The following is a 13,555-nucleotide window of genomic DNA, read 5'->3' on the forward strand; positions in this document are numbered from 1 at the left end:
AAAACTCTTCCCACGCCTTGATTGTAGACTTGATAGCTTTAATACGTTTTTCGGGAGCAGAGAGATCTTTTTAGGAGTGTAGCAACCTCTAATCCGTGCTTTTAGTGGTCCCATTACCCCGACGTCTAGCGGCTGACAGACGGGGGTGCTATTTGGGGGTAACGCGACCGCAGTAGCGCAGGACTCTTCGGCCACAACGCGTACGCCTTGCTCGGACACATGGCTCTCAAAGTTGTCCACAAGGAGCACGGCTGGGCCATCAATTTCATACTTTAGGAGGTTTTTATTATAAAATTTCCATCCTTCTGCATCCATCCACCCAGCCTCTTGTACCGTGTAGAAGTGCCCTTTTGGGAGAGTACGGATCTCCTTGATCTCAATCGTACCGCCCAATTTTCCTCGCAAGATGAAAAGAATAGGTAGTTTTTGTTTTTTTCCTGAAAACAATAAATTTTATTAAAAAATAAATATATATACAAAAAAACAGATAGACAAACCATCAGCTCGTATTGCCAGGACTGCTGTCATACGTCCGCAGTGCTTCGTGAGGTCCTGGACCTTTGCCGACACGCTTCTCTCCTTGACGCCCCAAATTCTTGCAGGCGGCATGTTGAAATTTATCGCAGTTTTGTCCATATTGTAAATTTCAGATGGTGAGTAGGAGCTGTAGACAGACCAAAACTCAATAGCAAAGTCCTGCTTAATCTGCATTAGATCAAAGCACGGCAACTTCGTTTCTTGAGTCTTTTGTGTCAAAAGTCCATATTTAAAAACAGTATATAACGACAGTACATGGCACATTTAGTATAAATATAATGTTCAATGTACTGAGACAAAAGTTTTTACCGATTTGCTGTTCTCTGCAGTAGTCTCTCCAGCGCCTTTCGGTAGCTCTGAGGCGACGTCTTGCCTTCTTCATATTGTTATAGCCATTCTTCATAGTTCTTCGCTTTAAAACCTATCATTATCGACGTAGTGAGCCACTACATGACGCTTAACGTTAGAAATAATGCAAAAATTGTAAAATATGATAAAACGTACCTCTTCGTCCCGGCGAGTGTCCTTCATGAAGGTGACGAGGGCTGGGGTGAAAGGAAATCTTTCCTTGCGCCCCTGCCCTTTTGTCGTCTTGGACAGCTTGTTTCCTGCGTACGCTCGGAGCTTGTCACGCGCCCGTCACCACCCGTCCACGGTCCCATGGGGGTACCGGGGCTCGGCGACCGTCGCGGTCAAGTCGATCCGCTTGATGGAGTCCAGCGCCACCAGCTTCACCTTCACGGTGTAGCTATGTTGCTTCCGCGGCATTTGTCGTAGTGGCAGGACTGACCGATGCCTCTGCGTTTTAGCTGCTGGCCATCCAATTTTTATTTTTTCATGATTGGTAAATATTTTTTTTTATAGTAATTTGATTGGTCAAAATAAATGCATTTTCTCGTGTTCCCGGGTTTTGTGTTGCCCGGGTATTTGTGTCGTTGTCTGTAGCTCCTTTCCACTTGTTTCTGAAACGTCGCGTAGAGCCGTAGCCGTTCTTTGGAGTCCAGTACGCTCTTGAGGAATGCAGGCATTTTTCTGCAGACAATTCTCCCTTCAGCCATGCCGCTGATGATCTTCCATTCTTCGTCCGTTCCGTCTCGTAGCTGCCGCCCGACCCGAGCTGCCACCGGTTGGGTACATATCGCGCGCAAACTCTCCATGTCCGTCTTGGAGTACGCAGCCGGATTGAACATGAAGGCTTGGTAAGTCGTGGTATCCTGGAGGCTGCTCCTTCCGGTCTCGCTGACTGGCGTGCCCGCTTTAACCTTAGCCGCCCATTGATTCAGTGGTTTCGTTTGCGCACATTCCACCTTACTAGTCATATTCTGCATGATGTGCTTGAATGACCAGCTGGTGTTGTACAAGTCTTCCGTGGCCGCAGTTGCATGTTTGACCCACTTCGTTTAAGTGCATCCACTGACGATGCAAGCCTCCTCAAAAAACTTGCACAACAAATACTTTTCATCACCATATAACTTTGGGTAGCGTTGCTTTCCGGTGGAGACAAGCCCCTCGTTGATAGTCCCTAGGTCGTGAGCGACTGCGAAAGAGTCCGGCTATCGTACGCACCCACGCATCCCGTGGTGGTTCATGAGGTGTCTCTTTCATCGCCGCAACCACCGCGTCGAACAGCTCTTTCCGTTGCATCTTAGGCTCCTCATACATGAATATCACTCGTCCACCGGGACTACAAGGCTGGTTCGTCCTCGTCACCTCCAGCGTCTGCTCCGCGAATGCGATAACGAGTATTGTTTTTTTTTGTATTCCCCAGCGACGAACCCACTAAAAGTTGACCAAGCTTGGGAAAAGTTGAAGACCTCACCCGCTTATCCACTCGTGAGCAAATTTCGCGATAAAGTCTTCCGCTCCCTTGCCACATAAAGATGGCGATTTAGGAAGAGGGAATTAGGTAAATATAGGCATTCCTCTTTTTGTCATCTGTGGTGATCAATGTCTCGGCCAGGTACAAACTTTTTACAGACAAAGTACATAGAGTGATATTACCTCCGCTACGATGTAGTGGGCATGTAATCAACTCTACAAAACGTAGGGAACCTACTGTGCGTTCAGGGGTGAAGGCTTAGCATTTGGCTCTGGACTCAGGCATTGCGTTTTGCAGATTGATATTTTTTCTTATTTTAAACACAAACGAAGTTATATCTTGTCATGAGTATGCACCTCAAATAGTCATCGGAAGTAACAGCACAACTAATGAATTGACAGTTTTAAATGTGCGCGTACTGTTGTCAAATTTCTACCTAGATTACGGTGTGATAGTTTGAGGTCCTTCACGCCCGTGTTCATTCGAAATCCGGAACTGGAGGGTACTCTACTTTGGGACAGCTCGAACTTAATCAACTCGACCTAGGCGGATGTCGTGCAGACGCTGTAAGAATCGAACAGACTCAGCCTCGATCTCGTTGATGAAAGACAGTAGCGGCGGGTGTGTCGTGCCAAAACGAGTCGCCAATACGCTGTTGTACGCTTCGAGTGAATTGTTCGTTCGGTTGATCAGTGAAGCATGGCCTTCAGTCATAGCGGAGATATTCCAGCAGCTGGGCTTGTACAAAATCGTCCACGTATTCAAGAAGTACGTTCAGAACTTGTCACACTTTGTCTTGACTCCGCGAATGTCGAGCTTTGGCGTACAAACGCTAAACCACATAGGGAACCCCCTTGCAAAGAATGAGGTCCTTCGGCACCACAGTCAGTGTGTCCCGGCTTCCAGGCTTCATTGCGAGGCTAATCTGATCAGCAGGGATCTCAAGCGAAATCATTTTACGTCGTAGCGCCTGCTTCCAGTGGAACAGGCATCCAACAATGAATGCGGACGGAAAATAGTCCCGAACGCCCTGCTGGAGTGCCGCTTCGAAGTCACACAGAACAGCCGACGGCGCGCACTGCTGGTTGCATTGAACTTGGATCCACTGAAAAACATGATAGTAACTCCATTCATCTTTAGTATCCAGCAGCACGTAGCACGCCGGAATGTAGAGGTCATGTGCCCGGTCGTATTTCATTACGATGAGCGTCTGCTTGAACGGCCTTGGGTGACCTTGAAAGTTCCGTCGGCGAAGAGGGTGACACCTTCGTACCTCATTAACCGCATGAGGTCTGGATGAGCGAAGCCGAGCATTCGCCGGTACTGCTGGTGGATCGTGTACGTCATGTTGAACTGGGGAAAGATTCACTGGTCCGTTGCTGAGACAATACGCACCCTGTCTTCTTCAATCGCGCGAAAAACATCACCTCCCGTGGCGTCTCTGCATAGTCTGTTGATCAGGGTTACAGCTTCCGTCTTGGCGAAAAACGGTACGCCGACCAACTTGCCGTACTTTGTAATGGGTCTGTTTAGATCCACTACTTAAGCTTACACGTGTACGCAGGTGTATGAGGAAGCGTAGGAGTGTTTAACTTAGGTTCAGTGTATTTGTATCCACAAGTATACTTAAACCTAAATAAAGGGACTGAATGGTAGTTTTGGTGTCAAATGAGAACTGAATTGATTGCTAACTGAGTTTCCTCCTAAAGATGATATTTCTAATGAGGGTTTCTGCCATCGGATGGCTGGCAGAATCCCTATCTAATGAATGACTCTCACTGGTAGAAAGATGTTGCTTTGTACCAGTCATATGCTTTTTTGCTATGAATGTGGACCACCCTGTGGAGTGGTCAACCTGAATGTATGCATTAGTGCGTGTTGCACTAAGGTAGGAGGTGAACCGACTGTGTAGCCCCGCTACATACTTGCTGACCATCTCGTCACGGACGTTAGCCCAAATACGAGAAGGTGGGAGTCGGTGCCCCAGTGCATGTACTTCGATCATCTCACGCATCTCCTCTCGCACGTCGATCTCTCGAGCTGTCACACGAGTACATGTATGCTCGCCCGTAGAGACAACCTCACCGGTCTCGAGCTCCGATATACCCGGTCGCACAATCAGCCGCGCCTTGCATCCACAGACCCTGTTCTTGCTACACATGTAGTAACGAGTTCCGTTGCTGCTCTTGTTCTTGTAGTAGTATCGGGAGCCTTGGAATTCCATTGCTCGTTGCGGCTTCAATATGTGTAGCAGCACGAGAGGCGAGGAGCGGAGACTTGAGAGGGTAAGCGGAGAGTTGCGGGGCTTGTAGTACTATTTGACAATGCGGTGCTGATTGGTGAGGCATGAGACACTTTAACAGGGCATCAACAACGTAGATAGGCTATATAATTGGGCAGGGACGACGCAGACAAGGTCGCGAAGACGAGAATGCTATTTCTGAAGGCTGAATGGGGTCACAAATATTGACCGAGGACTGACGAATTAAGGTTTTGGGTACTATTCCCAATATAGTGTTAGAGTCACCAATCTAACGTACTTTAGTTAAATAACGGTCAATGTATAATGAACAACGGTAATTTACGCTATGCAACTTTTAGGTAATTAGGTACGCTTTAGGGAAAAAGAGATTTTTTCCTTTCGTATTTCCTCATCCTCTAAGGATTCCGCTTCTGGGCGTTAAGGAATAGGCAACGAAAACTGTAAAAAAGAAAAACGGATTGCTTCTCTAACATGAATGATAAACTAGTTGGCTATGCTCAGTTTTAGGAGTGTGGCATATTTACGCTGTGAGAAGGACAATTTTGACCATAGCCCACTGCTATATTTAACAATTCCGACATCAGCCAATCACATCACTTCACCCCGTCCCACCACTCATAATCCAATCGTAAAAGTTAATGGAAGCACTTGAGGCGGCGTGCGTGGCGCTGCATGCCCCGCCTACTGGCCCAGAGGCCGAGCGCCGTCGCGGTGAGGCCGAAGCCGTCCTGGAGCACTTCAAGCGCAGTCCCAGTGCACTATCCGACGCCATGACACTCCTCCGCAACGCACAGACGCCGCCCGTCGTGCAGTTCCACTGCGTCGCCACCATCCGCGAGGTGACGCTGCAGCGTTGGCCGCTGCTGGCGCTCTCGGACAAGTCGCAGGCGCTGGACTTTCTCATGCAGCTGCTGCTAGAGCGCGGCGCGGCGTTGCCGATTTTCGTGGCCTCTGCATCGCTGCAGGCGGCGGTTTTGTTGGTCAAGCGCGGCTGGCTTGACCGTCTGGAGTTGGAGCGCACTGCGGTGCTGCAACAGATGGGCGCCATGCTGCAGTCTGGCAACACTATTGCTCACCGGCTATTGGCTGCTAAATGGCTGTTGGCGTTCGTCACGGAGTTCTCGTCGGCGTCGCGAGCCAGCAACATGAACCAACCTGTCGAGTTTCATACCAAGTCACGACGTACGTTGGAGAAGAGCGGGGGACTGAAGGACATTGTTGCACTTGCGGTGCCGCTACTGGAAGACTCGATCAGGAGCACTACGATGGCGTGTGGAGATTCAGGTGCACCAGGCGATGTACCACCGGAACAATTGGAGCTGCTGGATTCAGCGTTCAGGCTTTGTGTGGAGCTGTTGAACTGGCATTTTGAAGACCCACGTGCAGGCAACTTGACGTGGAGTCTTACTGCGTCGGCGAACGATGATGACGCGTGCAACCGACCTGTGCTGACACCACAGGCGTCCTGGAGACCGATTCTTGTGCGACCGGATTTGATTCACTCGGCTTTCAATACGTACGCGTTCTTCCGTAACGTTACCGCCAAGAATGAGACGCTGCTTCACTTGGCGCGACAGTTCCTCATCCAGTTAGCATCGCTGCAAGGACCGATCTTCGAGCGTAAAACGGAGCAAGTGCAGTTTTTGTGTGAAATCTTCCGTGGCGTCGTTACGGTTGTGCACAACCCGTTTTTGGATCAACTTGCGCAGAGTGATATCACTGGGTACGAGTTAGCTACTCGCGAATTGATAGACTGCTGCCAGTTGCTCTTCCGACTCGTGAGCAATATTGGCCTCGAGGCGCTTCTTCAGGCAAACACAGGACAGTTATTCTCTTCGTTTGTCGAGGAGCTGGCCTCTCTTACCAGCAAACTTCTGCATTCGGCACTTGAGCGTATCCAGCGTCATCTTCGTGAAAACCCCAACGAAGCTATTGATGAGCTCTGGGAGCTTGAAGGTGTCGACATCCTTTTGGACGCGTGGGTAGCGCTTGTCAATGACCCGCAGCTTTTAGAAGCGGGTGTGTTCGGTTCCTCTAAGCCAGAAGCAGAACACGCACTGGCGATTCTGAGCAAGGCGTCAGCTCCCGTTGTAGAACTTTATCTTCAGGTCCAGCTCGAGTTGTGCGCAGTGGAGGTGCTGGCTGACCAGGATGAAGATGAGGACGTAGAAGACAATGCAGCTAGTAGCGCGCGCGAGCAGTATGAGTTGGCTGCTGCACTTGCTAGGCTGAATTCGTCAGCGTCAGCATCCTTGCTAGTGTCACTCGTGCAGTCATTGATGACTAGTGTGCAGCAGGAACTGGCCAAACTACAAGGTCGTGATGAGATGACCCCACAGCTCTCACAACTTTTTGAGAAGCTCCACTTCGTTATTCTGTTTGTGGGCCTATTCCTTGCGGATGATTTCGAAGGCGAGCGCCCTGGTATCCCGAACCGAATTCACGCCACTCTTCATGGCGCTACCACGGCAGAGACTTCGTCTGTGGTAAACCTTATTATGCTGATCATGAGCCACGTGCTGGAGTTCGAGACGTCACGCCTTGCACAAAATCCAACGAGCGACTGTGTCAGCCCTTTTGTATCCGAAGGACTGCTGAAGACAATCACGCGGTTGTGTGCCACGTACCTTGCCCCTGATGTTCTTGTAAACTCCGGTGGGGTAGCGCCAGCGTTACTGCAAGTTTTTGGCTTTCAAAGTGGAGGACGTGCGGGTGAGCTATTGAATTTCCTGGTCCAGAAGGCCACTGTGTACCTGCTCCACTGGCCTACGCAGCCTGTGGTCATGGAAAATCTCATTGAGTTCTTGCTGGTACTCTCCAACACGCGAGCCATTAACCCCGTGTTGAGTTCCCAAATGTGGCAATCGCTGGTTCAAGCCAATGCGTCAGCTGGATCGTTCATAACTGTGTCTGGGGCTGGGAATGAATCTGCTCTGAACGTTGCTGTTGCAAGAATTCCAGCCAATCTCCGAGGCCAGCTTACCGAGGCACTATGCCGAGCAGGAATGGCGTCAACGGAGCAAAATATGCGAGCGGCCCACTTTCAGGCTGTCAGTCATCCAGTTGGACAGCGACTGCAGCAACTCATTGCTCTGCCGAACTTTGAGGCCAAGCAGACGGCAAATGATGTGCGGGTTCAGGAAGAACTCAAGCTCATTATCGAGATGTACTCGGGTATCGCGCGCTCAGCAGAATCGACCAGTCACACCTCCATTACAGCGTTCTGTCTGCCTGCCTTACCAGTCATTGTCAAGATTTTCCAAATCTTCCAAGGCGACTCGCAGGTTGTGAACCTCATCCTCAATTTCTACTGTCTGATGGTGGAGGCGCAGCTGTGCTACCTGTCTCCTCGTGACGCGCTGCAAGTGTACACCGCAAGCGACGACCTCATCCGTGCATACTGCCGCCACAATTTGGGCAAGAAAAGCATGCTGGGTGATTCTGAGGAGGAAAGCTACGTCGATCTATTAGCCCTTCTTACACTGCTATCACACCTGGTGTCAAAGGATTTCATTGATTTTTCGGAAGACGCAACGACTGAGCAAGAGCAGGCAGATGCCACTCGAGCTTCAAGTGTTGTGGCTGATGTGGTGTTTTCGGGTCTACGTCAGGTGATCCCGCTCATGACTGAACAGTTGTTAGCTTACCCGAGCTTGAGCAAGCAGTACTTTACGTTGGTGTCGTATATGGTCGAAGTTTACGCGGAAAAGCTTGTTTCGTTGCCAAGTGAGCTTTTCCAGATGCTGCTGCAGTCTCTGCTGGTTGGCATGCGTCACGTTTCGGTGGACGTGGTGCGCAACAGCTTCCAGGCGCTTGGCGAGTTGGCTAGCTATCACTGGAAGGCACTGCAGAGCCACCGGCCAGGACTCGAGTCTCACCGTCAACAGAACCCCGATATGTGTATAGCTTTCCTGCGCATTATCTTCCGCATGGCGCTTTTTGAGGACTTCAACCCAGTGATCCTGGATGCGTGCGCGGGCACTCTCTACCCGCTTATTTTGATCGAGCAAGCGCGATACTCAGCATTGGCCGAGGAAATCAGTCAAGAACAGGCGAGTCTGGATGCTCCTACTCAACAGCGGTTGGCTGCAGCGTTTGCAGAGCTAATCAGCTTTTTGTCACCTGCGGATATCGCCATGGGCGCAGCAACGACCCGCAAGATGCGCATGCGGTTTAAAACGAGCCTATACGCGTTCGTGGCTGAGGTGCGGGGCTTCCTTCAAGTCAAATAATGCAGACAGTTAGAGATTTGTCTTGGAAATGGAATATTAGCTCTTGCACTATGCTGCCAGGACTACAAAGTCAAACCCATCCATGGTGTTGCCCATCTCAAACTCTGTTGGTGTCCCGGCGGCATCATCACCCTCTAGTAGCTTTGTTGTGAGGAGGAAATCATCGGCGATAGCAGCTTTGAACTTGCGCCGTAGCCTTTGTTTGCGAGCTGTCCGAGATGGCTCAAGCCTTCGTCCAAGTTTTCGACAACGGCAGCCATTCCCACCGCTAGCGCTAGTCCCACCACCGGAATTGGGACGCATGAACACTTCAGAAATGCTGAACGGCTTTGGTTCTGTAGGGTTATTCTGAACACTGCTGTGATCTTCGGAAAAGGAGCACGTCGAAGATCCCCGACGAGAGCTACTCGATGATGAGCCAAATTGTTCCTGCTGCTGCTCGAGGTCGTCATTAAGAGCATCGATCACTTGAATTGCCACTGATTGCTTGCCCTTTTCTAGCGGCTGGCACAAACGAATATTTTCTTCATCGAAGAAGTATTTCACTGAGGTATTCTCAAAGCAGTACGCATGCTTCTTGTGATGCAAGAGTCCAGCATCCATGAAAGCATTCCCCAACCTTACGGCTTCACAAGGACTGTGTAAGAACTTCATGTCCTGCAGACGCGCAACGATCAGTTCGCCAGTAAAAACGTCGGCAGTTCCTAGATTTGTCTTGCAAGCAGACGAGCTAATGTCGTTGGACAGTTCTGGGAGGAATTCGGTCGCGAAGACGGCGAGTAATTCTTCCTGGACACCTTCGAGGGCTTTCACGATATCCTGAGCGTTTGGTCGTAGCCGAGCATCTGGCTGCCAAGCAGCTTCAATGATCTCCCGAAGACTCGAGTGCAGTTCACTACCAGTCTCCAATTCCAATTCTGGCCGTCTGCCCTCCACGACACAAGCAAAAACCTGCAAGTGGTTGTTCCTGAGTTCTGGGAACTTCTCGCTACCAGGGTGAAGTACATCCCACATCGTCATGGCGAGCGAGTAAACGTCAGCGGCCTCGCCATAGGCTGCGAGGCCTGCCTTCCCGTTGATAATCTCTGGAGCCATGTAATCCACTGTACCTTTCACAGTCATCTTCGGAAATGACATCATTGTCGATTGAATCTCTGTTGCCATCGTAGAGCTTGCAAATGGTGCGTAGTCGGTCAAAACGTCAGGCACGGCTGAGTCTCGCGAGGTGGCCACGGAAACGGTCGTACGGGATTTGGCAAGACTGCGAGACTCGCCGAAGTCGGTGAGCTTGACAGATCCATGCACGTCAACGAGAAAGTTGTCTGGTTTAATATCTCGGTGAAGGAACGGAGGCGTAAAGCTGTGCAAATAGGCTACAGCACGAGCAGCATCCAGCATGTAGCACACGTTCAACAGCATCTGCTGTCGGTTGTGGGGTCGCATACCAGTAGTTGCAAACCGATCTCGTGCAGCGCATGTGACTTCCGCGAGGGTACCTTGGCACAGCTCTGACACCAAGCAAATTGTGGGGGGATACACACACATACCGTGGAACCTGACTATGTTCGGGTGTTTTAAGGCACCACATAGAGCAGCTTCTTGTGAGAATTCGGCCACAGTTTCTTCGCTGAAGAGTGTCGGCGTGTAAACTTTGACGGCAACAGGCGTGACTGCATCTAATAGCCCGCTGAAAACGACACCACTAGCCCCAGTGCCGATTTTTTTCTCGAGTTGTAGTTGCGCGAAGTCGATAATCAACTTGCGGTGCATTTCAATTAGCACGTGCAAGCCCTGAGAAGATATCCGTTCGTCAATGCTGTGCCTGTGTCGGAAGAGCGTCTGTAACTCCACTGCACGCTGTCCCAAGCCGCGCCAAAACTCAGTGTCAGCTTTTAGTACGCGCCAAATGATTACGGGAGACATGATAGTCCATAAGACCGTAGCGTACATCAGAGCAAAGCCAACTCTGCTCTCACCAAGATGGAAGGAAAACTCGGTGCTAAAGTATAAAGCCGAGTAGGTGAAAATGAAAAAGCAGTACTCTCGCAAGGTACCCTTGCTAGCTCGAGCCGGAGGTCTCACGAAAACGTACGCGAAAAAGACCAACATCAGCGCGCGCACACTGGACATCATAACGAACGCAAGGTTTGGAGAGCTTGACTCCACGTACGCAGACAGAAGTATTTCTACTGGCAGCGTGTACAGAGCTAAAATGAGTGTGATCATGACAGACCGTCGAAGTGCTGGAACGGACACGCTCTTTTGCAGCAAGAACACCATGACAAGACCGAACACGAACAATCTCATGCAGTAAAAAATCTCCAGCAGCACGTTCGAGTACCTTCCACGCCATTTGAGACTCACCAAAAGCAACATGACGACCGAGTATAGTCCAACAGTGCACCCTAGCAGCCACAAGAGTGGTGCAAATGCCGGTAGCAGGATTTTTCTAGCAGCTCTGGAATTCCCCGTAAGCGCAATGTGGCGGTTCCGCCGCAGATACAACGCCAACGCGAAACACATGACGAACATGAAGAGATACTCGACCAAGATCAAAATCTGCACGATCTCAAACTTGTTGATGAACCACTGCGCCTTTTCCCGCTCTTCCTCGTCCCCCAACGTGGGAACCGTTGTCAGTACGGCCTTCGCCAACACCATAGAACCGACCAACCGAGAGACTGGATCCTGTTGCTTGTGTCAATATTAGCCAGCTCGTTCTGGTAGATTTCAAACTGAAGGCACGCGGCCATACCATCATTGTGAGTTCAGGGAAACACCTTCCAGCGACAAAAGAAAAACGGATTCCAGTTCCTAGAAGGTAGCTTGACGAAAAGCCACATTCGGTTTCTACAGTTTTCAAATGCGTGGAGCATGCCCGAAACATGTTGGCCACCATAAAGTTGTGCGATTACTCCTCAGCAGCCTGCATCTCGGTCTGTTTCCGCTTCTTTGAAGAAGTCGGTGCCAACCAACTCGTCCGGTAGATATGTCTGATCCTTGAGCTCTTCCGCAGAGTAGTGAGGATTGTATTTGTATTCCTTCCCATAGCCCAGCTCTTTCATTAGTTTAGTTGGAGCGTTACGCAAGTGAAGCGGGACGTCCGGCAACGCACCAGAATTCCACTCCTTGATCGATTGTTTGGCGCGGTTGTACGCACCATACACTTCAATGGACTTGGGTGCGCGTGCCAGCATCGTAGCGACATGTGCAAGCACGACATCACACTCGGGCATCCCTACGAAATGAGCCGCCTGGTAAGCTGACACTGCCATGGGGAGCAGTTCTGGTGCTGCGAGACCGACATCTTCACTTGCAATTCGAATGAGCCGTCGGGCCACGTAGAGTGGATTCTCTCCACCCTCGAGCATGCGAGCCAACCAGTAGAGTGTTGCATTTTCGTCGCTACCACGGACGGACTTGTGAAGAGCACTGATGCAATCGTAGTGCATATCGGCATTTCGATCGTAGAAAAGTGTTTGCCGGTGCGCGAAGCAATGCTGAACGTGAGTGGCCGATACCCGTAACACATTCTTCTCTGTATCCCTTGGGGCAGTTTGAAGCGCCATCTCCAGACAGTTCAAAGCGACTCGCGCGTCTCCAGCACACTGCTTTGCCAGGTATTCAATGGCCGTGTCCTCAGCTTCGATGGTAACTTCCCCAGCATTATCTCCCTCGCTCGCAGCATCATGATTGGACTGTGAATCAACCTCCTGCGTTTGCGATAGCGATCGTACGCCTCCAGCAGCATGATCCCGCAGAGCGCGCCGGAGGATCTTTTCAATAGACTCAGTTGTATGTTTCTTGAGTGTGTACACCCTGCATCGGCTCAACAGTGCGTTGTTCACCTCAAACGACGGGTTCTCAGTGGTAGCGCCAATCAGAGTGATGGTGCCATCTTCCACAGGCGGCAAGAAGAAATCCTATCATTCATCACACTCAACTGTAAGCACCAATTCCCCTTCAACAACCAACGAATCCATGAACACACCTGCTGGCTCTTGTTGAAGCGATGAATCTCGTCAACAAACACGATGGTCCGTCGACGGAACATCTTTCGTTCACCTCTCGCTCTGTCCACGGCGTCCTTCATGTCCCCCGCCTTCGACGTGGCTCCCGACAAATTGATGAACTTGCACCCCGTCTTCTTGGAAATGACATGAGCCAACGTCGTTTTCCCGCACCCCGGCGGTCTACAACCACAAAACACACTCCAAAACATCAATATTATCATCTACACCCCTACAACCTGCACTCGTACCCCCACAGAATCATATTCGGCACTCGATCGGCCTGAATCAACGTGGCTAGCAGCTTCCCGGGACCTAAAAGCTCCTCTTGGCCCACGAGGTCGTCCAGATCTTTGGGTCTCATCCGCTCGGCCAATGGCACAGCAGAAACGTCGTCAATAGCTGTGCGTTTGCGCTTCTTGAGGGTAGAAGGCGACGGCGAAACGGGATTTAGGCTCGGACTCGGGCTTGACTGGCTGCTACTGGGCGCTCTAGGTGACTTAGCCTTGGGCGCTGGCGATGGGGAGCGGAAAACAGGCTTGGGTTTCTCCTGCTTGGTAAGACAGGCCTCCACATGCAGCATGAGATTCTCAGGACGCACGTGACGCGAGCAGATCGGGCACGCGGTCGATGCCATGGTCTCCGATCGCAAAATGAACTCAAACCAGCCAATGGAGGAATTTGTACGTGTTTT

General features: G+C 50.7%; 3 protein-coding genes across 3 annotated transcripts; 1 reads left to right on the top strand and 2 right to left on the bottom strand.

The window, feature by feature from the left end:
* Nucleotides 1-5,257: 5,257 nt before the first annotated feature.
* KRP23_1138 (Exportin-4) lies at nucleotides 5,258-8,851 on the top strand (the record flags this gene model as incomplete). Its single annotated transcript, XM_067881742.1, has 1 exon — nucleotides 5,258-8,851. The coding sequence occupies one exon, from the start codon at nucleotides 5,258-5,260 to the stop codon at nucleotides 8,849-8,851; it is 3,594 nt and encodes a 1,197-aa protein (XP_067751706.1).
* A 48-nt stretch (nucleotides 8,852-8,899) lies between these two features.
* Nucleotides 8,900-11,512, bottom strand: KRP23_1139 (putative serine/threonine-protein kinase/receptor R831; the record flags this gene model as incomplete). Its single annotated transcript, XM_067881753.1, has 1 exon — nucleotides 8,900-11,512. The coding sequence occupies one exon, from the start codon at nucleotides 11,510-11,512 to the stop codon at nucleotides 8,900-8,902; it is 2,613 nt and encodes an 870-aa protein (XP_067751707.1).
* Nucleotides 11,513-11,769: 257 nt separating this feature from the next.
* On the bottom strand, nucleotides 11,770-13,498 carry KRP23_1140 (ATPase WRNIP1; the record flags this gene model as incomplete). The annotated part of the gene is made up of 3 exons (XM_067881764.1): nucleotides 11,770-12,774; nucleotides 12,843-13,044; nucleotides 13,113-13,498. 3 exons carry the CDS (start codon nucleotides 13,496-13,498, stop codon nucleotides 11,770-11,772), a joined length of 1,593 nt encoding a protein of 530 aa, XP_067751708.1.
* Between the last annotated feature and the right edge of the window lie 57 nt (nucleotides 13,499-13,555).

This window comes from Phytophthora ramorum (genome assembly GCF_020800215.1).
Source record: "Phytophthora ramorum isolate Pr-102 chromosome Unknown Phyram_PR-102_s0001, whole genome shotgun sequence".
Lineage (NCBI taxonomy): Eukaryota > Oomycota > Peronosporomycetes > Peronosporales > Peronosporaceae > Phytophthora > Phytophthora ramorum.